This window comes from Colobus angolensis, unplaced genomic scaffold (assembly GCF_000951035.1).
Source record: "Colobus angolensis palliatus isolate OR3802 unplaced genomic scaffold, Cang.pa_1.0 Scaffold257, whole genome shotgun sequence".
Lineage (NCBI taxonomy): Eukaryota > Metazoa > Chordata > Mammalia > Primates > Cercopithecidae > Colobus > Colobus angolensis.
The window spans coordinates 4889437-4913920 of NW_012115788.1; the positions used below are offsets into that span (position 1 = coordinate 4889437).

The 24484-nt window shown below is 38.4% G+C and overlaps 1 protein-coding gene across 1 annotated transcript in view; it reads right to left on the reverse strand.

Annotated features, from left to right (window-relative positions):
• TMC1 (transmembrane channel-like 1) overlaps nucleotides 1-24484 on the reverse strand; it is a 190132-nt gene that overhangs the window by 162929 nt on the left and 2719 nt on the right. The window contains exon 2 of the mRNA XM_011947044.1: nucleotides 19536-19614. Within this exon, the coding sequence (XP_011802434.1) occupies nucleotides 19536-19614 (79 nt within the window). The remainder of the gene's footprint in view (nucleotides 1-19535; nucleotides 19615-24484) is intronic.

Genomic DNA, 24484 nt, shown 5'->3' on the forward strand with positions numbered 1-24484 from the left:
CGAAACTATAAAAAATAAGCTATGACATTAAAAAACCTCTTTAAAAGGTAGCATTCTTATGAATACGCACTGTGTAATATTATACTCTGAAAATTCTAGGTATAAGGTCATTCAGTTGCCCCTCAAATTACTAATTTCTGATTATAGCAATAAGAATCATGGGGATGCATATTTTGATATGAAGAAAATTATACATGTGTATGTATGTGTATGTATATAAGGTAGGCCAAGAACAGCATGTAGATATTTTGCTTTTCTTAAAACCAAACAAAAAGTAAATCAATCCAAATTTTAAAAGGAATGGGTAAAGTTAGCCCTAAAGAAGACCAAAGAAGAATTGCCCAAAAGTGAGCCACTTGGATGCCAGATTGGGTCACCGAATCATATTCAGGCATCATCTCCATAAAGAGAATGGCCCATGATATGGTTCAAATTTGTGTCCCTGCCAAAATCTCATGTCTAATTGTAATCTCCAGTGTTGGAAGAGGTGCCTGATGGGAGGTGACTGGATCATGGGCACAGACTTTCCCTTTGCTGTGCTTGGAATAGTGAGTTCTCACAAGATCTTGTTGTTTAAGTGTGTAGCACCTTCCCCTTCTCTCTTCCTCCTGCTCCGGCCATGTAGGAGGTGCCTCCTTCCTCAACTTTGCCTTCTGCCATGATTGTAAGTTTCCCCAGGCCGCCATGAGGGGGCTGGATAGCAGAAAACAGCCATGGTTTCTGTACAGGCTGCAGAACCATGAGCCAATTAAACCTAGTTTCTTTACTGGTTACCGTGTCTCAGGTAGTTCTTTATAGCAGTGCAAGAATGGACTAATACGGCCCAACTCTCTGAATTTATGATAACACTATTGGTGGTTGTGAAGTAGGGAACAGAAGCTACTGTCTACAAAACTGAATAAAAATAAAGGGATGCAATTCTTCTTACTCTAGAATAAAATATACCCAAGATTATTAAATCTCGCTCAGGTTAACAAAGCAGCTCCCTTTATTTTTGCTACTTCTAGGTCAAGACAAAAAGAAGCTCGTGCTGTTTGTTTATAACAATCCCAAGTCCTTCAAATGATGGAATTAAACATATCTCAAAAGCCATTGAATGAACAGAATATTTAGTTCTTATATAAATCAAATACCTTAATAAACCTGTAAGCTATAAGACATTTAAAAACTTATCAGGAGTGAGAAACACAGAATGAGATCATCACACTTAAATATCATCAAAGTATCTGGGGACAAGATTTAATGAGACAGACCTAGGCTGATATTTCTTCTGTGTGTACCAGTATCTTATCTTCCTTAAGATCAGCTTTGTGAAAACCAGAGGGCACAGACATTCAAAAACACCCTACTGGAAACTTGTGTAACAAATGCCCCCAACACTGGTCATATTTTCAAACATTATAATATCTTGGAGATACTAAATAGTTATTTTCAATCTCTGTGGTTTCAAAATTACAAAGAGAATAATAGTTTTGCTTTTTGGTAGGACTCACCAATCCAAAAGAGGGAGGCAGGCAAAAATTGCAACTGTTATAATAGCTGTCACTCTTCAATGTTTTTCCTTCTAGATTACATTCATTTTTTGAGACTCTCTGGGCCCTCAGAGGCAGGAAATAAATAGCTGCTGATGTCTGCTTTATTAAAAACACAATATAAAATAGTTGATAAATATAATATAGTTGATAAATAGAACGGGATGAAGCCTACGGAGAAACACATTTTACTCCGAGGTCACAGAGAGAGGATGCTAACTCTGAGGCAAACAGAAAGAACAAAAATAGAAAATCTACTCAAAATAAAGATCCCCATTCTATCCTTTCACAATGGAAATAAATCTTTTGTATATACGTAAGAAGGAGGGGAAAGGGATGCACACCAATTTTTTTGCACGTTTTCCTTCTGCTTTTATTGTACGTGAAATTATAATTAAACACAGGCTGAGTGAAGTGGGTTGCTGGTATGTTTCCAAATTCTACCACCCCTGAGCTGGAAGAGCAAATATGAAATGTGAAGCCTGGTTCTGCAAATGGCAAATTACATGCTGGAGTATTTGTGAGAAACTGCAATTAGGTATTTCACGACACCATCAGTCTACAGAAAGAACAAAAACAGCTCTTACTCTATGTGGTTTGGAGGGTTGGCTTTTTCAAAAAAAACTATACATATTCAATAAATAAATAGCTATTTACAAAGACATTTAGAGCCCTCTGTGGTTATGAAAAAGTAAGTGGTGAGTCTTGCATTTTCTTTGCATTTAGATTGTTTGAGGGAGGGAACATTTCTTATTTAACCATGCTGTCATAATATATATTCAGAGTGTATGCTTTCACACTGCAATTACCACCGTAAAGGGCAACCACTGTAAATAAGTGTTGTAAAATGAAATACATTATCTTGTGTGAGGCTTTCTGGTTAAAATCTTTGCTAGTAATAGGATACCAAAATAACAACCAGATGAAGATACAAATGTGCATTATAACCTCTTAGCAGCTAGGCTTATATCCTTGGATTATTTAGGACAAAAAGGAATCTTTCTGTCCTCCACAGCATTTTTGCAATATTCCAACTCAAGAAGAAGAATGGTTGTCAGGGTTCACGGATAAGCAAACAAAATGAAACAAACAAAAAACACTAAAGAATTGTGAAAGAACTGAAAGAAGAGGATTGTTCCTAAGGCATAAAGAAGCATAAAAGGCTGGCTGAACTCTGTACACATCTTTACCCTTCCTTTGTAGCACTGCTTTTGTTCACATTAGAGATGCTAATTATTGCTCATTAGCATACATTAGCAAATGTTAATGAGTGTCTTCTAAAGAACAAAAGGCAGTGGGGGCAGGGTAGAGTCAGGATGAAGGCTTAGCAATGAGGGAAGGGCTACAACAGAAGAGAGACAAAGAGAAAAAGGAAGTGAGAGCAATATAGGATTTAGATTCAGAGTTTCCTAAAATTTGGAAGATCTATCTTCCTGACAAAACAGTAATAGCACCAAGAAAAATGAAACAATTTACTTCATTTTTTTAATAAAAATAGTAAAAGCAAGTCATTAACTAGAATAAATCCATTTTTTTTTCCTGCTCTTTAGCTGTTAGGAGAAAATCACACTTCACAGGACTTGCTACCTAGCCAGGAATATGAGTTAACAGTCATCACTTAATGAAAAATAATTCTGAATTCTAGTTATTCTCAATTCATCCTAACTTTTTCTCTCACAGACTCAACTTGCAATACTCAGAAAGACTAAACCTATATATAATTTGTGTATGGCCTGTAATATAATTAAAATAATTCACATAGACTGTGGTACACATATTAATTTATATCCTAGAGGAAGCTAATTAATATTTGAATACTCCAGTTAAGGATTCACAATATTAGAATGGAGATTTAACACCTAAAATACTAGAATCAGGTACACTTCAGCCATCTCTAGACGAGCACCAGATGGTTTGTTAGTTGGAACTGAAACTAGTAGGCCTTACAAAACCTAAAAAGTTAGCACCAGGTGGCCCTAGATAGGGTCTCACCCTGCCTAGATAGGGTCCCACCCTGCCTCGATAGTGTTCCACCCTGATAGGGTCCCACCCTGCCAATTCCGGGAAACAACCTCATGAGGTCCCACCCTGCCAATTCCAGGGGTCTCACCCTGCCTCAAAGTTCCCGGAATTATCAACTCCAGGAAAGAACCTCATAAGGTCCTGCTCTAACCAATTAAACCAAGACCCCTTGCTCAGGCTATAGCTAGACCCAATCATTTTACGCCTTAAGCTTTGTTTGAATTTCGCGCCATAAGCTGTGTTTGAACTTGTGTTAGCATATATAAACAGCCTGTAACAAGCAGTCGGGGTCCCAGGACCAACTTAGAGCTTGGGACCCTAGCGCGCTAGTAATAAATAACTCTCTGCTGTGAACTTCGTGTCGGTGATCCTTCGCGACGACCCCTGCCCAGGAGGGAATCGAGAGATCGGTTCCAACAGAACAATGCTTATTAGAAGGAAATTTTGTGAAATTAAATGTGATTGAGGTATGTGGACTGGCTAGCAATATTATTTCTGCCCCCTGTCTTTGTGTACACAGAGTCAGAGAATATATTAGCCTTAATAATCTCATTTTGGAAGAGTAGGCACCACAGACCCAGGAATCCCAAATAGTTATTTGTTTTGTCATTTAATGGAGAATTTTATTATCTGATAAGACCTCTGTGAAACAGGCACTCTCCAGTTCCTGCCCATGAAGGGGTCAGGGAAAATTTCTTGCTTCATTGCCTATGTTACCCAAAAATTCATATGTTCCCCAAAATTCATATGTTGCAAGTTTATGCTCCCCAAAATTCATATGTTGCAAGATAACCCCCAGTACAACAGTATTGTTGGGTCATGGGATGAAACCTTCATGAATGGATTAGTGCCGTTATAAAGAAGACTCCAGAAACTTTATTCATTCTTTCTGCCATATGGAGACACAACAAATGGAATGCTGTCTATGAACCAGAATGTAGGCTCTCATCAGATACCAAATCTGCCAGTAGTGCCTGGATATTGAACTTTCCCACCTCCAGAACTATGAGAAATAAATATCTGTTGTTTATAAGCAACCTAGTCTATGGTATTTTGTTATAGAAACCAAATACAGTAGGACAATTATATGTTGCACTTTGTACAAATAATAAATGTTTTTGTGCAAGTGAAGCCAGTTGGGCAATTAGGCATGTGGCCTCATGCCTTCTTGGAATAAATCCACACATTCCCTCCGTCTCTACACCCCACCACCCATATACTCTACCTCTAGACTCAAGCAATTGCCAGTCTGCTTTTTGTCAGTGTAGATTAGTTTGCATTTTCTAGAATTTCGTTTTAATGGAAATGTACAGTAAGTACTGTTTCGTGCCTGGCTTCTTACATTTAGTATAGTGCTTTTAAGATTCATCCACAAGAAAATGTGGCACATATACACCATAGAATACTATGCAGCCATAAAAAAGGATGAGTTCGTGTCCTTTATAGGGACATGGATGCAGCTAGAAACCATCATTCTCAGCAAACTATTGCAAGAACAGAAAACCAAACACTGCATGTTCTCACTCATAGGTGGAAATTGAACAATAAGAACACTTGGACACAGGAAGGGGAACATCACACACCGGGGCCTGTTGTGGGGTGGGGGGAGGTATAGCATTAGGAGATATACCTAATGTCAATGGCGAGTTAATGGGTGCAGCACACCAACATGGCACATGTATATATATGTAACAAACCTGCACGTTGTGCACATGTACCCTAGAACTTAAAGTATAATAAAAAATTAATTAATTAATTAATTTAAAATAATAATAATAATACAGTACCTGGTAGAGAACAAAGGTTATAATAGTCTACAAGAGCTGTTCAAATGCTTTGACACATACACACACAAATTTTTGGCATCTTTAATCTAAAATTTTAGGAAGATAAGGAAAACACATCTACTTTGAGCTTTACCTTAATACCTTAGAATCTGCAGGTAAAAATATCCCATATTATTTAGTCTGAGATGATATTAGAAATCATTTCACCAAAAGATAAGGACCAGGCATAAAATATTACCCTAAATTGATACTTACTAACTCTCTTGATACTCTTAACTCCAACACCAATGTCTGCTCTTGACGTCAACCAATATTGAAAGTAGAGGCAGCCAAATTCAAACTTGCTGTGCTGCCTTAACCAATGGTGTGCTTCCCCATCCAAGTTTTTCTTGTTACCAATTGGAGGATGAATTCTAGTCCATGCTCAGATTGATCAATAAACAAAGGACTAGCGGTCATTTGGGGTACTAATCTTTCATTGCCTCAGAAATTATAAAATCAGTTCCATACAAAAAAAGAGACAAGAGTCAATGGAGTCTAGATTGGGAGATTTACATGATCTCTCTCAGCCAGCTTCAGAATTCCTTTCCTTGGCAGTACTCTGGCATTCAGAGAACAAATTATCATGATTGTGTGGCAACAGAAAGGACAAAAAGGCATGGGGTGGGGTCACTTAGTAAGAGGTTGACAGTCTGCCAAGTCCACTAGAAGCTGGGACCTTGTACTTACTAATATATTCAGTATCCTGATTGTAAGTGATTTTTTTGTTTTCAGTCGAAAGTAATCAATTTTATCTTCATTAAATGCCAGAGGGCTGAGACTGTAATTGTAAGCATTACATCATGCAGGGAAGGACAATGGATTAAGATCTAAACCTAGACTTTTAGCAGCCAGCTCAAAAGTAGGAAAGAAAGTTAATGTTGATGAAGAGACACTCCCTCTAAAGGAGCAACAAATACATGCAGGTGCTTTTAATTCACCATTATCCCTTTTTTCCCTCACATGGGATGGAATCACTTTGGTTATTGGAACAAACCACATCCTAGTTTCAGACAGTGAGACTAGACTACACTAAACCCATTTTTAAAAATTCAATATCATATATTTTTCAGATGACAGGAGAAATGACTAAAATTCTGTTAGTAGCCTCAGAAGCTACTTAGCCTCCCCAATGTATTCATGTGTTCCCCAAGAAACGAGTTTGTAGCTCATACCCAGCTAGAATAGACCTTCACTTCCGGTTCTTCAAGGTGATTTTACCACTCAGGCATTCATCAGAACTGTTCAGCTTCACCGCCTGTCTCATGTGTCATGAAATCTTACTATATGTGTATGTGTGCATGTGTGTGTGTGCATGAGAGACAGAATGTTAAAGATTTAATTGAAAGATTTCTGAATCCCGGATTGATTTTCATAACTTCTGCATTCTTCTTAAGCATCTACTTCCAGTAAGATAGTTCCAAACAACAAATTGTCTCAACTGTGTGAGCTTGGTAAAGCTGTTTGCTCACCCTGAAACACAATTATCATCAATAGCCTGATGGCTTGATATGAGATTAGCTTATTTTTTATTCATCAACTCAGCCTGGCAGCAATGAGAGTATATTTTAATGGATTCCATGGACAAAGGCCATCAGTTTTCCTCTTCATTCTGTGGTGCTGAATTCTGCCACTCTCTCCAGACCTCTTCCCCTGTCTCCCAAATCCTGGCGGATTTCCAACCGGGAAAGCCCAAGACAATGAATCTCAAACTTTAATAGACATCATTATCACCTGGAGAGCTTGTCAAAACACAGATTCCTGGGCTTTGCCCACAGAGATTCTGGTTCAGTAGGTCTGGGATGGGCCCAGTAATCAGCTTTTCTAAAAAGCTTCCAGCTGGTGCTAAAGCTGCTAGTGGTTCGGCAACCACTGCCTAAGGCATCCTGAGGACATGGGGAAAGTTGATAAGTACCTGCTGCCTTCCTTTAGGAAACATAGCTCTCATGACCTAGAAATTGTCTTTCTTTGTCTATCTTTATTTCAGTCTCACACTGTCTTGATTATCGTAGCTTTATAATGAGCCCTGAGGGCAAATATATGTCTTTCAAACTTACTCTTCTTTTTCAAAGATAGTTTGCCTCTTGTAGGTCCTTTGCATTTTCATATAAATTTTAGGATTAGTTTGTCAAATTTTGCAAGCATTTTTAAAAGCCTATTGAGGTATTGATTGAGATTCTGTTGAATTATAGACCAATTTAAGGAAAATTTATATCTTCACAATGTTAAATTTATCCAATTCACAAATGAGGTTTCCATTTATTTCTGCCCTCTTTAATTTCTTACAGCAATGTTTTATTGTTTACAGAGTTCAAATCTTGAGCCACTTTTGTCAGGTTTGTTCCTAAGTACTTCGTAATTACTTTTTCTGATATTATAAATGATATTTTGTAATTTTTCATTTCCCATTGCTGCTTGCATACAGTGGTCTGTAGTTTGGTTTTCTTGGAATGTCTTTGTCTGGTTTTGGATAGAGTAGAACTGGTCTCAGGGAGAGTTGGAAAATGTTTATTCCTCTTCAATTTCCTGGAAAAGTTCACTCAGAATTAGAATTACTTTCTCCTTAAATATTGGGTACGATTCTCCAGGGAAGCAATCAGAGCTTGAAGTACGTTTTGCAGGATAATTTTTAACTGTCAACTTAATTTCTTTAATAGATATACAGCTGCTAAGATTAGCAATTTCTTCCTGAATGAACTTTGGTAGACTGTGTCATATAAGTAATTTGTTCTGTTTATCTAAGGTGTCAAATTTATTGGCCTGAGTTTTTCATCATATTATCTTATTATCTTTTTACTATCTGTGGAATGTGTAATGATGTCACCTTTCTCATTTCTGTCTTCTGTTATTAGATGAATAAATGTTATATCAAAGTTATTTATTTTTGGGTGCTACATATAAGGTATCAAAAAAAGAAAATTGTTTGTTTCTTCTTGATAAATTCCTAATCAGTCTGGCCAGTGGTTTATCAATCTTACTGATCTACATAATACCAAGTTTTGGGTGTTATTAGATTTTGTTTTGCTTTGTTTTTCTGTTTTCTACTTTATTGATTTCAGCTCTGGTCTTTATTACTTACTTTCTTCTGCTTATTTTGGATTTATTTGCTCTTCCTTTTCTAGTTTCTTCAGGTAGAAACTGAGATCACTGGTTTGAGATCTTCTTTTCTAATATTGGTCTATACTATTGTAAATTTTCCTCTAAATACTGCTGTTGTTGCATCTCAAAATTTTGAAATGTGTATTTAATTTAGTCAAACACTTTCTAATTTCTATTTTGATTCCTTATTTGACCCTGGTTCATTTAGAAGTATGATATTAGTTACCAAATATTTGGGGATTTGCCAGATATCTTTTGCTATTAATTTCAAATTTAATTCCATTGTAGTTACAGAATATATTTTGTATTAGTTTAATTATTTTAAATCTGTTGAGATTTATTTATGGCCTAGAATATAGCATATCATGCTAATTATTCTGTGTGTTCTTGAAGAAAATGTGTATTCTGCTGCTAGCTGATGTGTTGCGTGTGTATGTGTGTGTGTATATATACATATATATATGCATGTGTGTGTTTGTGTGTGTGTGTGTGTGTATGTGTGTGTGTGTTGCCCAGGCTGGTCTCGAATTCCTGAGCTCAAGGCCTGCCGAAGTGCTGGAATTACAGGCATGAGCATCAAGCCTGGCCCCATAAATATTAATTAATTCAAGTCGATTGATAATATTTTGGAGCTTTTCTATATCCTTACTGATATTTTTGTCTGTTTTTTCTATCAGTTATTGAGAAAAAGGTCCTGAAATCTGACTATAACAGTGGATTTATCTATTTCTATTTGAAGTTATATCAGCATTTTATCTTTATGTATTTTAGAGTTCTGATATTAGGTGAATAAATGTTTAAATTTGTTACTTCCTTTTTATAAATTTACATCTATTATTATGAAATAATGTTCTTCATCCCTGGGAGTATTAATATTATTTGCTTTGAAGTCTAATTTACTCAATATGGCCACTCCACCCTCTTTTGATTAATTTAAAATAGTATGTCTTTTTCCATCCTTTTATCTTTTACCTATTTATATTTTTATACTGAAAGTGGCAATATTTTCTTATAGGCAAGATATAGTTGGATATTGGTATTTTATTCAATTAGACCATTTTTAACTTTTAGCTAGGGTGTTTAGGCCATTTACGTTTAATATGAATATCTAAGCGATGAGTTTACTCTCTTACCATTTAATTTTTTTGCAGATTGAATTAATTTTATTTTATAAGGAATTTAGAAACCATGAGCAAATATTTATACTTCATTAAAAAACGAAGTCTGTACATCATTCAAATTTTAAAAGTCAGCAAGACACTAAAAAAAATGTACTAAGTAACATGTTTCATTTTAGAACAAAATATTATCAGTGGTTCATCATAACTGATATAGGAACACAAAGAAAATGCTAAAAAAAAATGTAAAACTGCATCTCAAAATGATCCAGTTGGATGAAGGGAGCACCAGTTATCACCAATGTGGGACTACCATATATTCTATCAAAGGAAACAAACTACTACTAGGTGATAAAGATAAGTAAATAAATAAACTGGCGAAGAAAAGGAGCCCATGATTCCTGGAATGTTACAGTAAATGGTTTATTTGTTTCTGTTGTTACATGTATTTTATCTTTCTTCTTTTAAGAAATTAAGTGGATGTGTAAGGGATCCAAGAATATTTCCCAGTTATATCTTATTTTTTCAGTAAGGATAACATGATATTGAAGAAATAATGACTGATGCTCCCTATCATTTCAGCCACTGAATATACTACTACTAAAATGATTTGTTTTAGCAACTATAGTATGTTTTGATTTGTTTTCTTTTTAAAAAACTTTAAGTCCAAGAATATTTAAAGAATGAAAGTCTCTTAATTTATAAAATATACAGTCATCCTTTGGTATCCGACGGCACCCCTCAAACCCCTCCTGTATACCAAAATTAAGGGATGCTCATGTCCCTATGATTTACTTTTTGTTTTTCCCATCTCTTCTTTGTTTTTGCTTTCCTCTTCCAGCCTTCTTTTGGATGAACTGACTTTTCCAATGATTCCATTTTACCACCTTTATGGCATATTATCTACAACTCTTTGTGTTACTATTATAAAGTGATTGGTTTCAGGTGATGGGTATCAAGATATACTACCCCCAAATGTAACACCTTAGCATATTAAATATTTTAAGCTATATGAATTTAAGAAAACTGCAGAAGCAGGAAGGTCACTGTTCTTCCCCGGCACTTCTCTGAAGCAGATCCTACGTCCCTCATGTGACAGGTGCCCTCCCTATAACCAGAGAAAAGAAACATGCTTGCATCTCACAACAAAAGGTCAAGGAGAAAAATCTGAACAAGCAAACCCTGCTAAATTTCCCCCAGTTTACTACCTTTAGATCATACACCCATTGTCCTATTATATTTCGCCGTGACTATCCATTCTTCATCAAACCTACTATAAAAATACTCAGGTCTGTTTCTTTGAGTCTTCTTTCCTTATGACGGCTCCTGAGTCACATAACACTTATACTAAGTAAATGTGTATGCTTCTGTGTTGTTAATCTGTTTTTTGTTATATTGGCCTCAGCTGTGAACCCAGGATGGGTGGAAAAAAAAGATATTTTTCTTCCCCTAAGAGGGTACGGTGGTCTTTAGTCACAGTCTCTCTTCAAGTGATACTATACCATTTCATACATAGTGTAAAACCTTATACCAGTATGTTTCCATTTCTTTTCTTACAGACTTTATGCTACTGTTGTCATATATGCTTTGATGTTCATTAATCCTTCTTCTACACCTAATCTGCTGCGAATCCCATCTTGCTTATGCTTCATCTCAGATATTGTAATTTTCATCTGTAGATATTTTATTTTGTCTTTTTATTTCTTCTGTGTCCTGATTTAATCTTTCCTCTAGCCTTTTGAACATGTGTAATGGCTAGAGTTGGCAGAGTTATAATTAGCTCTTTGTTTACTAATTACGTCATCTGTGTCATTGACAGGGCAATTATGTGTAATTGATTTTTCTTGGAATTATGAGTATTTATTTTCATGCTTCTTTATACTCATGGTAATGTTTGGTTGCATGATAGATATTATGAATTTCACCTTACTGACTGCTGGATAGTTTCATATTCCCATATTCTTCGGCTTTGTTCTGGTATATATTTAAGTTACCTGGAAACAGTTGTATCCTTTAGGGTCTCATTTTTTAAGTTTTGTTAGGATCAGAGCAACATTTGGTCTAGGTCTAATTTTTTCTCACTGCGGAAGCAAAACCCTTCTGAGTACGCTACCTGATATCCCGTGAATTACGTGGTTTTTATACTCTTTCTGGTGGAAAGAGGAGCTCTTCCCAGACCTATGTGATACCAAGGATTTGTCCCTCTAAACCTTTTCAGAGGTTCTTTCTCCAGCCACACACATGCACTGACCATGATTGAGCAGAAGAGTCAGCAGGAACACTACAGAAATCCAGAACTCACTCTCTGTTCAGTTTTCTTTTCTCTGGAACTCTTCCTCATGAATTGCAGCTATCTTAGTACCTGCAGACTCTCAGGTCTCTCTCCTCAACTCAGCAAGAGCAATAGTTTCCATTTGCAGCCCTTCTCTCTGCACCTAGGCCTGGAATCTCTCTCCAGGCAGTAAACTGGGGCAATCATAGGCTCACCTAATTTGTTTTCCCTCTCTCACAGGTCATTATCCTTTGTTGTCTGAGGTATAATGTCTTGAAAGCTGTTGCTGTATATATCTTATCCAGTTTTTATTTATTTCACATAAAAGAGTAAATTTAGTATCTGTACTTCATCTTAACCACACTGAGAAATCTATTTGTGCTAACTATTCTAGAGGTCTCTAAGTTAAGTTCTTTTTTTCAAGTCATATTGAAAATATATATATAAGTCAAGAGACAAGCTGTCTCTTACCCTTTCTTGTTTGTTTCACATCTGCTCATCTCCTCCAGGTATGTGAAATTACCTTTTTTTTGAGACGGAGTCTTGCTCTGTCACCCGGGCTGGAGTGCAGTGGCCAGATCTCAGCTCACTGCAAGCTCCGCCTCCCGGGTTTACGTCATTCTCCTGCCTCAGCCTCCTGAGTAGCTGGGACTACAGGCGCCCGCCACCTCGCCCGGCTAGTTTTTTGTATTTTTAGTAGAGACGGGGTTTCACCGTGTTAGCCAGGATGGTCTCGATCTCCTGACCTCGTGATCCGCCCGTCTCAGCCTCCCAAAGTGCTGGGATTACAGGCTTGAGCCACCGCGCCCAGCTGAAATTACCAATTTTAAAAGAAGTGTTGTATCAATTAACTATGCATCCTTTAAATAAAAATAATATTTATAAATATTTCAATGACATGCAGAAATGTTTATGATAGATGTCATACAAAAATATCATTAAAATTCTATAGATTATAAAGTTAGAATATCTGAAATAAATGTCTTCTGCAAAAATTAATTAAAAGCTGAAATGAAATACGTCAAAATGTTAGCAGTCATATCTAGATGATGAGGTTGTGAGATGTTATTTCTTTCTCTTTAGATATTTTCTGTACTTTGTAAAGTATTATAGTACACGTATACTACCTTTTTTTTTTTTTTTTTTTGAGACAGAGTCTTAGTTTTTCACCCAGGCTGGAGTGCAGTGGTGCAATCTCGGCTCACTGCTGTAACCTCCACCTCCCAGGTTCGAGTGATTCTCCTGCCTCAGCTTCCCAAGTAGCTGGGATTACAGGGGCCTGCCACCACATCCTGCTAATTTTTGTATTTTTAGTAGAGACAGGGTTTCACCATATTGGCCAGGCTGGTCTTAAACTCCTGACCTCAAGTGATCTGCCCCCCACAGCCTCCCAAAGTGCTGGGATTACAAGCATGAACCACTGCACCCAGCTGTACTATCTTTTAAAAGAGCAAAATTGTATTGTGTTTTTGTTTTCTAAAAATGAGTTGTAGGGAGACAAAAAGTGAGAGAAAATGTTGAGGAAAACATACAGAAGGTCTGAAGTTACTGCTTAGCTATTTCTTTAAGGATCTCACACAAGCTGTTCTTTTCTTGACCCTGGCAGTTATAAAACATAGCCCTGTGTCTCTATGAAGAAGGCCTGGATTATAAAACATCATGAAAAAACAGGAATAAAACATCCAGAATTTGGTGAACATTGTTTTAATCCCACAGTATTAGGAAAAAAGGAACCAATGCCATAAAATGTTAATAGTGCTCTCTTCAATCGTGGCTAAAATGTTCTATCTTGTAATAGAGCTCAGGACCGGACTTTCAGAGAAAAGTGATGAAAAGTCTAGAGAGCAGTCATGGCAAAGGGTTCTAGTTAATTAACTCTACTTTCTCTTGGTTACCAAATTAAGGGAACTCAGTTGGACTATGCTATTATTAGTTCGGGTTCCTGCAATGATCCTCCTTTTACAGAGAAGAAAACAGAAGCAGAAGGAACTCCAGATAATTCATCCATTAATTCACTCAATCAACAAGAATACACTTAGTGTCTGTGGAGACAAAGCTCTAAGAGGGGCTGTGTGGTTCAGCTGAAGGAGCACAGAATTGTTCTCAGAATCAAACAGGCCTTTAGCTCCGCCTCCTCAAAAATTATGACCACAGACAACTTTTTAACCTTTCTGACCATCAACTTTCAACAAATCATGAAAACAAATGACATCATAGAAATGTTGTGATCATTAGATAAGTTAAATGCTAAAACCCATAAGGAAAAATATTATACACTAGGCATTGCCTGATGTATAAAAGGCACTCAAATCGATAGTAATCTAATGAAATCTGGGAAGCTGTAAAGTTAAAAAAGATATTTTTTCTTTTATTCCAAAATGTCACAATCTAATTAGGAAAAAAGATATTAACAAGTAAAACAATTGGTGTGAGGTACAATATAACTAAGTACCCTGATTTTTAATGTCAAAAATAGGAACTGAGAGAAAGAAGGCATTCCAGGCAGCTGAAAATGGTGAGAGAAGGCTGAATGAAAGAGGTAGACTTAAATTGAGTCTCTAGATATAAAGAGGTTACAAGTCATCACTCCCATCCTAAGAATAAAAACGCTGAACAAACTGGAAATCAATGGCTCTTCTTAATTCTGTCAGCAGAATTGATAGAAATGATAGCCTCATTGAGGTAAGAAGGGGCAGGGATTCATAACAATAGGTGCTGTTGTCTGACCATTTTACTGCTAAGCAATTTAAAAACTGCCAGGATTAAAAATGCCCAGAGTTTGCAGACAGAGAAACCCACTGGTGCTTGTGTTACTATCTCGATTTTAAGCAGACTAAATGAATAAGTCCATTTAAATATGGTGGATTGTATTTACGTGTTTGTTATGACTACATCCCAATATTCAACTACATTTGGTACGGAAAAAATTGTAAAAGGTATATATACCCATAAAACAAAAAGGAAGGAACATGAGCAGGTGAGAGATTTCTACATCTTTTTGAAAATGTGAAAACAAGGAAGAGATTTTTGGTTTATCCAGGAATAAGAATGTAGTGAGCTGGCAACCAAGAAGAAGGAAGCTGACTTACATTGCAGAATCTAAGGATCAGATCTTAGAGGTTCTGCGGAGGGAAAGGGCAGTGAAGAGACATAGGGTAGAAAACTCACTGAACCCAAAAGTCAACCTGGAATTTCCTTTGCCACTTTCATCTTACAGAGGAGACAAAAGCAGCCAGAGATGGAGAAACCCAAATCTACCAGTTATCACTAGTTCCCCTACCCTGCTTTATTTTCTTCAAAACACTGTCACCATCTGACATTACTTTTTTTGGTTTTTGGTTGTTTTGTTTGTTTGTTTGTTTGTTTTGAGACAGGGTCTTACCCTGTCACCCAGGTTGGAGTGCAGTGGGGAGATCTTGGCTCACTGCAACCTCTGCCTCCTGGGCTCAAGTGATCCTCCCACCTCAGCCTCCTGAGTAGCTGAGACTATAGGCACACGTCACCATGTGTTTCGTTTGTTGTTTGTTTTGTTTTGTTTTGGTAGAGATGGGATTTCCCTATGTTGCCCAGGCTGGTCTCAAACTCCTGGGCCTAAGCGATCCTCCCACCTCAGCCTTCCAAAGTGCTGGGATTACAGGCATGAGGCCACCATGCCTGGCTGTGCCATTATGTTATCTACTTATTTGTTAATTGATCCACTGTTTATTTTCCCCACAAGCAAATAAGCTTCTGGGAAGGCAGGGGCTTTGTTGGTCTTCAACTCTTTATTGCCCATGCTTAGCAAATAATAAGCACTCAGTCAGTGTTTGTGATATGAATAAATGAGTAACCCAAGCAATAATATTAACAATAGTTATACTGTATAAGAGCGATATTAGATGGTAATTTCCTTCCAGTCTCAGATTTACCACATTTCCCCCTGTGTCTTGGGGCCTTTTGATTAGTACAGAAAATTTTTCCAAGAGGAAGGAAGAACATTAGCAAAGTCACAAAGAAGAAGGAAATACAAGGCATAAAGGGAAGAGAGATTTGCCAGGCTAGATTAGAACCACCTCCGTAGAGTGCTTCCCCAGTGTCCCTAGAGAAGATCTTATATTACTCATTGCTATCTCTCATGCCTCTGAATATTAAAGCACTTTTCTTCCTTTTCCTTTCTTTCTTTCTTTCTTTCTTTCTTTTTTTATATAGAGACAGGACAGGGTCTTGTTATGTAGTGCAGGCTAGCCTTGAACTCCTGCCCTCAAGGAATCCTCTTGCCTTGGCCTCCCAAAGTGCTGGGATTACAGGTGTGAGCCACTATGCCTGGCCTCAGAGCATGTTTTAAATCTAACTATTATAAATCTTTCCTTTTGAAATTTCTGATATTTTAATTTGCTGCCTTCTCACTACAGCATTTGTGTAGTCTGGTCGCTCTGCTTTTCACATAACCCAAGCTCCTCCATTCAGAGAAGAGGTAACCAAAGGCCATGGAGGAACTATGGAGGGAAACATGAGCCGTGTTCTCCGCTTCTGAAAGCCATCGTGCAGGTCATTCTCCGTGGAGAAAGCGAAGTTCACTTGCTTGTGAGTGAGAAAATGTTCCCTCCCAGGAGCTGGTGTTGGCAGCGCACACATCTAGAGCCCTCACCTACATCTAAATATAGATCAGGAGAAATTTAGTAGGCAACAAAAAGCTAAGCAGAATTTTAAAATAAAGCAAACTAACTGAAGGCCTGTTAGATTAATCTCTGTAAACTAAGGTATCGTGGTGCCAGACATAACATTCAGGTCTCCTGACTAGAGCTTGAGTCACCAGTTGTCAGACTTGTGAATTCCAAAGAGGAGCTTGCCCTGGTTTATTTCAGCTTGCCAGGGCTTCCACCCATCCATCTCAGGCCATTGGAATGTAGTGCTAAAGCACCCTGGATTTGATATTCTATGTGTGAAATATCTTTGTACCACTTTCTGTAGCAACCTATCTAAATCAGTCACCAAATCTAAAAATAGACATTCTTCCTTAAGTTATGGCTTTGAGTCCATATAACCAATGGAGGAAAATAGTACCAGAGTCCAAAATAGTACCAGAGTCCAACCTTTTTTTCTAACACCTCCACTAAGCAGGAACTAAGAAAAGGAGTGGGGACCTAGACTAGAAATACCTCTTCTTATACTCACCTGAAAGCAGCTCTCAGAAGATGTCACAAAACCAAGGTTCACACCGCTCATTATTCAAGTACCTCATACAGTTGACCATCCACTCAATAAACACAGTAACGTACCACATAACGACACTTCAGTCAATGACAGACCACATACACAAAGGTGGTGTCATAAGATTATAATGGAGCTAAAATATTCCTATCAGCTACTGACACTGAAGGGGGAGAGTTCCCTGATCCCCCTTGCAGGACATGTGGAAGGGGTGTGGCTCATCTGTTGGGAAGCCACTGTTGCACAAGCCCATTATAGGAGAGGGAGCACGTAGACAGACAGGTGCAGGAGCCAGGGCGAGCACTTTTGGGTTCCCGCCCCATGGTGGCATCTAGGGGTGTGTGCCTGTGACTCTCAAAGTCCCAGTGGGTGTGCTACAGTGCTCTTTTAGCTCCGCCATCGGCAGATGGCTTAAGCGTTAACCAGCTCAGTGCCCTCTTGGCACCTGGGTTCTTGTCCAGTGTCCAGGAAGAATCAAGTCACACATGAACTTGAAGGATGGTGAATGCGGGGATTTTACTTGGTGATGGAGGTGGCTCTCAGCAGGACGGATGGGGAGCTGGAAAGGGATTGGAGTGGAAGATGATCTTCCCCTGGAGTTTGGCTGTCCTGCAACTGATCTCCTCTCTGACCATCCCCCTCCAAACTCCTCTTGACATTCAGATGCTCCTTCTCTTCTCTCCTTCTCTGCAGCACTACTCTTCTGCTTCTCTGCTCTTCTGTTTGTCTGCTTATCTGCTCATCTGCTCATCAAGCCTGGGATTTGGGGTTTATATGGGTACAGCACAGAGGGGCATGGCAGGCCGAAAGGCAACATTTGGGTGCACAAACAGGAATGTCTATGCCCATTTAGGGCTGCAGGTTTCTAGGCTTAGGAGTAAGACTTTTACCAGGGAACTGCCCTCTTCTACCCAGTCCCTGTCTCCTGTCTATAGCAGCATGGTAGCTCTGGTAATGTCATAGCTCAACACATTACTCCCATGCTTGTGGTGGTCTTGGTGAAACACACCTACTGCACTGCCAGGCATACAAAAATGCAGCACAATTAGGTACAGTGCATAAAACTTGATAATGATAATAACAGACTCTGTTACTGGTGTATGTATTTACTGTACAATATCTTAATCAGTATTTTAGAGTGTACTCCTTCTGCTTGTAAAAAAAGGAAATTAACTATAAAACAGCCTCAGGCAAGTCCTTTAGGAGGTATTCCAGAACAAGGCATCATTATCACAGGAGATGAGAGCTTCGTGTTATTGTCCATGAAGATCTTCCAGTGGGACAAGATGTGGAGGTGGAAGATAGTGATACTGATGATCCAGACCCTGTGTAGGCCTAGGGTAATGCGTTTGTGTCTTCATTTAAATTAAAAAGTTTAAGGGGAAAAAATAAAAATAGAAAGCACTTACAGAATAAGTATATAAAGAAAATATGTTTGTACAGTTGTACAAAGTGAGTTTTATGCTGTTATAAAAAAGTTAAAAGTTCAAAAAAATTAAAAACTTTAAAAAGTAAAAAATTTATAGTAAGCTAAGGTTAATTTGTTATCAAAAAAAGAAAAATATGTTAATAAACTTAGCATAGTCTAAGTATATGGTGTTTATAAGGTCTACACTGAAACCACCTTTGCAAACATTATAACAGGGACAAAATTATGACAGTGAAAGAGATCTGACCTAACAAATTCCATCTTGATTCTAACCTCCAAGCTGCCCTTGTCCATTCCTGGGGATAGGTTCAACTAACTTTGGGAGGAACTTAGTTTATAGTTTAACTTTGAAACAAAGATGATAACAGCCCTTTCCTTAAACAAACCCCCTTCTTTCCTGGGGACTAGACTGCCTTTGTAGGACTAGCAAATTAGCCACAAGATCTGCAACTTCCCCAATTACTCCTGCAAATAATATCACTGCTATAGAACCTAAGATTGGTCTTTTGAGATGTCTTTTCAGATTTTTGCATTTCTGATAACTGGTGGCCCCACCTGGACCCACCAACCAGTCCTGCGGCCCCACCGAGAAGCAGATTCTAACACCTCCACTAAGCAGGAAGTAAGAAAAGGAGTGGACTTGAGAAATGCATGAGGATCATTTTCCACACCCCTATGATTGTATCTCCAACCAGTCAGCAGCACCATTCCCTGGCCGTTCAAACTATCCTTGAAAAACGCTACCCTCCAAATTTTCAGGGAGACTGATTTGAGTAATAGAACTCCAGTCTCCCATTCAGCTGGCTCTGTATGAATTAAACTCTTTCGCTACTGCAATTCCTGGTTCTTGATAAATTGGCTCTATCCAGGGAGCAGGCAAAACGAACCCGTTGGGTGGTTACAAGAACATATCCCAGTTGTTACGCAATGCATGACTGAATTTACTAAGTCTTAACTCTTGTTGTGGCAGTAGGGATCTATGATATAAAAAGTTAGCCATATCCTAGCTTCCCAAGATTTTCTAGTATTATCATTGAGCTAACTTACATCCTGAAATTTCTGGAGGAGTGCTGATTACAAATGTTTTATGGCTAAGATACATTGTTACAGAATTTTTCATTTTTTTCTTAAAAAAGCAACAAAAGTTTGAATTTATTGCTTATTAATTAATGAGCACACTTTTTTCAAATCATTTAAAAAACACAAAACAAAAAGCTTTAAATGCTATTAAACATCAAAACATAAAAGATGAGATCTGATAGATGCAAAAACTTCCTAAAGAGACAGAACGGCTCCCAGGGCAGAATAAGTAGGCAAAATGATGGTATTGATACACTTAAGGAAAAAGAGACCAGGCACAGTGGTTCACACCTATAATCCCAGTACTCTGGGAGGCTGAGGCCAGTAGACCACCTGAGGTCAGGAGTTCAAGACCAGCCTGGCCAACATGGTGAAATCCTGTCTCTACTAAAAATGCAAAAATAAAAAATAAAAAATAGCTGAGTGGTGGTGCACATCTCTGATCCCAGCTACTCAAGAGGTTGAGGCAGAAGAATCGCTGGGACCAGGGAGGTGGAAGTTGCAGTGAGTACTTCAGCCTGGGTGACAGAGCAAGACTCTATCTCAAAAAAAAAAAAAAGAAAGAAAGAAAAAAGAAAAAGAAAATGTGTCAAAGGAGATGTAGTGGTTGGAAAAGGAAGCACAGGAAATGGCAAGTGAAAGAGGATACCATGTTAGTGCTTATTAAACGTTATCCAGTGGAAAGAGATCCAGATCCTGGGGAAGTCCTTCCAATGTTTTTTCTTCTGTTGGCAAAACTGGAATGTTCCATCAGACCTAGCCGAACCTATCCCTCGAGTCTGCCAACCTGTTTTGCTCTTGATCAAGGGCTCTCCAAGCAACGTTTGCATCATAATCTGGTTCCCCATGTAGACTTCCTGTAGGCCAATAATTTGCTAGTCAGCAGACACAAACCAGCTGTGAGTTTAGCAACTAGCCAACTGACCACAACAAACTCACCTCATCGTTGGACTTTGTCAGATTTGCAACCTAACAAAATGTAATTTAATTTCAAAAATTTGTCTTAAAACTTATTAAAGGAAACTCAAAATTGAGAAAAAATTATCTGGCCAAGTGTTTCGCTTATTTTTCTTTTTTTGGTCTTTTTTTTTTTTTTTTTCCTTTTTGTGGAGAACGGGGTCTCGCTGTATTACCCAGGCAGGTCTCAAACTCCTGGGCTCAAGCTATCCTCCCGCCTCTGCCTCCCTGAGAGCTGGGATTACAGGCGTGAGCCACCGCGCCCGGCCTGGCCAAGTGTTTCAATATTTAGTCTGGAAAAAAGTGGTCAGTAGTCATATAAGGAACATAAATAACATCTCCACGCCAAAGCACTTGGAGATGAGTCACATGTAACTGGTGCATACTTAATACCACAGAAGTATGAAAAGGAGAAATTATGTCTTACTAAGGAAATCCAGGAAAGCATCACAGAGGAGGCAGTAATCAAGTGAGGCTTGAAGAATGAGCAGAGTGATGACAAGCAGAGACCTAGAGAGGCTGAGGTGATTTCTCCAGTCAAATAAAATGTAGAAGGTGGAAAATGTGCTGGGCATGCAGGCACACAGGTTAGATGTGGACTTAAAGTAAAACTAAGTTTAAATGGTAGAAGAAGATGACACAGCAGCTTGGGAAGTATAAATGTCACATGACAGCAATGCAAAACCATCTAATCTTTATTATAAGGAGGAAACATCATGGAGTGAGACTTTAGGTGACTTTAGGAATTAGGCAAGGCTACAAAATATGATCCATGGCTGAAAACTGAAAAGCATACTTTTAACTCCATTGACATTCTTTTTGTTTGTTTGTTTGTTTTTGAGACGGAGTCACGCTCTGTTGCCTGGAGGCTGGAGTGCAGTGGCACAAACTTGGCTCACTGCAACCTCGGCCTCCCAGGTTCAAGCGATTCTCCTGCCTCAGCCTCCCAAGTAGATGGGACTACAGGTACTTGCCACCATGCATGGCTAATTTTCTGTATTTTCCTAGCAGAGACGGGGTTTAACTCTGTTAGCCAGGATGGTCTCGATCTCCTGACCTCGTGATCCGCCCGCCTCAGCCTCCCACACATTCTTATATAAAGTATTGATAATTTCCATCCAAATACTTGGATGAATGCAAACTAAAATGAAAAGTGAAGGACAAGGGCTTGAGACTACTGGAACCTGGATAAGAAAGGCATTATTGTAATATGGGAAGCCACAGGAGGATACAAACTTGGGATACTTCATAATTTTGACTGGGTCTTCCAAGCATCTCCTGCACAGTTCAGGAGATATTTTTGCAAGAAGAGCCTTGTCTATTCATATTGCCATAAAGATATGAAAATGTAGAATACATCTATTTTCTACTAATTTGGTAGAAGGTTATTATGACCAAGATGTATCTATATGCAAAATCTTACATGTGCAGTCTGAGAAACTCTGGAATGCTCTGAAAAAATTTTTGTGCATTTGGAGGAGTTGGAACAGATGTAGAAAGACAAGAAAACTCCTCTCTTCTTTGAATCAAAAATAAAAGGTTATTTTTTTCAAAGGCAGATAGAATTGAAGGAGAAAATGCTATTGTGTTGCTCATTGCCTCTCAAAAACCCATTGTTTAAGAACTGGACAGCTGACCTGAATATAAAGTTCAAGGAAAAGGAAATATACTTGAGGTACAGAACTCAATTTCTCAAAATCACCATGTGTGAAGCCTCAAGCTAGTTGCAAATTTAACTTGCATACAATATTGTCCATGAAGTGAAAAAGCAAAAAAAAAAAAAAAAAAGCCACTGTTGCTGGGAAGTTTGTTTAATTGTTCACTACCCAGGAAGTGTCATGGTGCTTCATAAATGAGGGATCCATATTCAGTTCAGACTTTAAGCAAACGAGAACATTAACATTAAGGGGGTATGAAGCCACTTCAGTCCACACAGTGAATTGATGATCTTCCTCTTCAAGGAGAAGGACAGGTAGGAGGAATAAGATAGACCATTAATACTCAGTGGTAGAAAATGATGTCGTATTATGCAGTCATTCTCAGAGTTAGAAAGCAATGATTTTGAACTCTGTCATCAGTAGTTAAGGCCAGGAATCACAAATAGAAACCCCAACTAACATCAGATCATGAGCAGAACAGAGTGCACAAAAGAGTGGATTAGCTGCCCCATTAGAAATTCTTCAGTTCTTTTGCTTAAAGGTTCTCATGAGTTACCTTAAGAGGAGGAACTAGATATCTTATTAAAACCTGCTATGTGCCCTACTAACTCTAATTATAGAGACTATATCTCAAAAAAAAAAAAAAAAAAGAGAAAGAAAAAAGAAAAGAAAAAGAATATGTGTCAAAGGAGATGTAGTGGTTGGAAAAGGAAGCACAGGAAATGGCAAGTGAAAGAGGAGTTAATTATAGTTCAGTTCAATAGGTGAAGGATATTTGTTTAAAGAGTAAACAAACTCCACATGGCTTTTGTTTGCTTTTTGTCTGTTTTTGGACACAGGGTCACACAGGGTCTTGCTCCGTTGCCCAGGCTGGAGTGCAGAGGCGCAATTTTGACTCACCACAACCTCTGCCTCCCAGGTTCAAGTGATTCTCATGCTTCACCCACCCCAGTAGCTGGGACTACAGGCACATGCCACCACATCTGATGAATTTTTTATTTTTAGTAGAGATGGGGTTTCACCATGTTGGCCAGGCTGGTCTTGAACTCCTGGCCTCAAGTAATCTGCCCACCTTGGCCTCCCAAAGTTCTGGGATTATAGGCATGAACCACTGCCCCCGTCCAAAAGTCCATCTTTTAATCTGGCTCCATTGAATTTCACTTTTCCAACCCTGGATAACATAGCAGGAGATCCCGTAGCTTTCTTGTTATTTTCAGTTGTAAGAACCACCTCATTTTGAGAATTTAGATTCATTTTCAGGTGTTCAAATATCCAGTCCAGTCTATATTAAAACTGTAATCTCACATCCTATTCCAAGCTTCTCTCCTCTACCTCCTCATGCCAGAAACTGAGGCTTGGAGACCTAAAGGTGGAAGTGAACATAGGCATCTTTTTGACCACTTCTTCTGATTTATGTTTCTTTCTCCACTCATCATGAGGCTTCTGGAGCTCATGTTGTCTGGGTTAATAGAGTAAATATTAGAAGAAGAGCAAAAAGTTAAGCATTTTTGCTCACACTATGTGGCCACTATGTGCTTGTGCTAGCATCTGTGGCTATTGCCTGGAAAAACTTCTAAGTTCTTCAGAACCACTCCCTTTTTCCCTGAGGGAATCTTCTCTCTCATTTCTTGCCTTTGATTACATATTTTCCTGAAGGTCTTTTGTAACACCCCAACAGTTCACCCCATCAGCTCCTTCTGTGTCTGCAAGACCCTCACCCTAGCAAGCACCCTTCTTGGGAGAGTAATCATCAGAGTTTCTGAATCTCTCTTACTTTTTATTGCATGTCCTTGGCTCAGAAGGAATATATGAATTCTTGCCTTTGTAAAAATAACAAAAATGTAAGAAGTTGTTTTCAATAATTCTGTTCTATAAAAACATATTCCTATGCGTAGGTACTACATGTTATACATGTTTAGCAAAAGTTGTCTAGGATAGAGAGTTAAAAATTAGCTAGAAAGAAGGAAGGAAGAAAAGAGTTAAGGAATAGAAGCTAATTTATGCAACTCTACCTGTATGTCAGGGTCTGCACTGCAAAACAGGTATTATCTCCATTTTGTAGATCAGTAAGTTAGACTAAAAGAGATGAAATGTGGCTGGGCGCGGTGGCTCACGCCTGTAATCCCAGCACTTCAGGAGGCAGAGACAGGTGGATCACGAGGTGAGGAGATGGAGACCATCCTGGCTAAAATGGTGAAACCCTGTCCTTACTAAAAATACAAAAAAACTACCTGGGCATGGTGGCAGGCACCTGTAGTCCCAACAACTAGGGAGGCTGAGGCAGGAGAATGGCGTGAACCC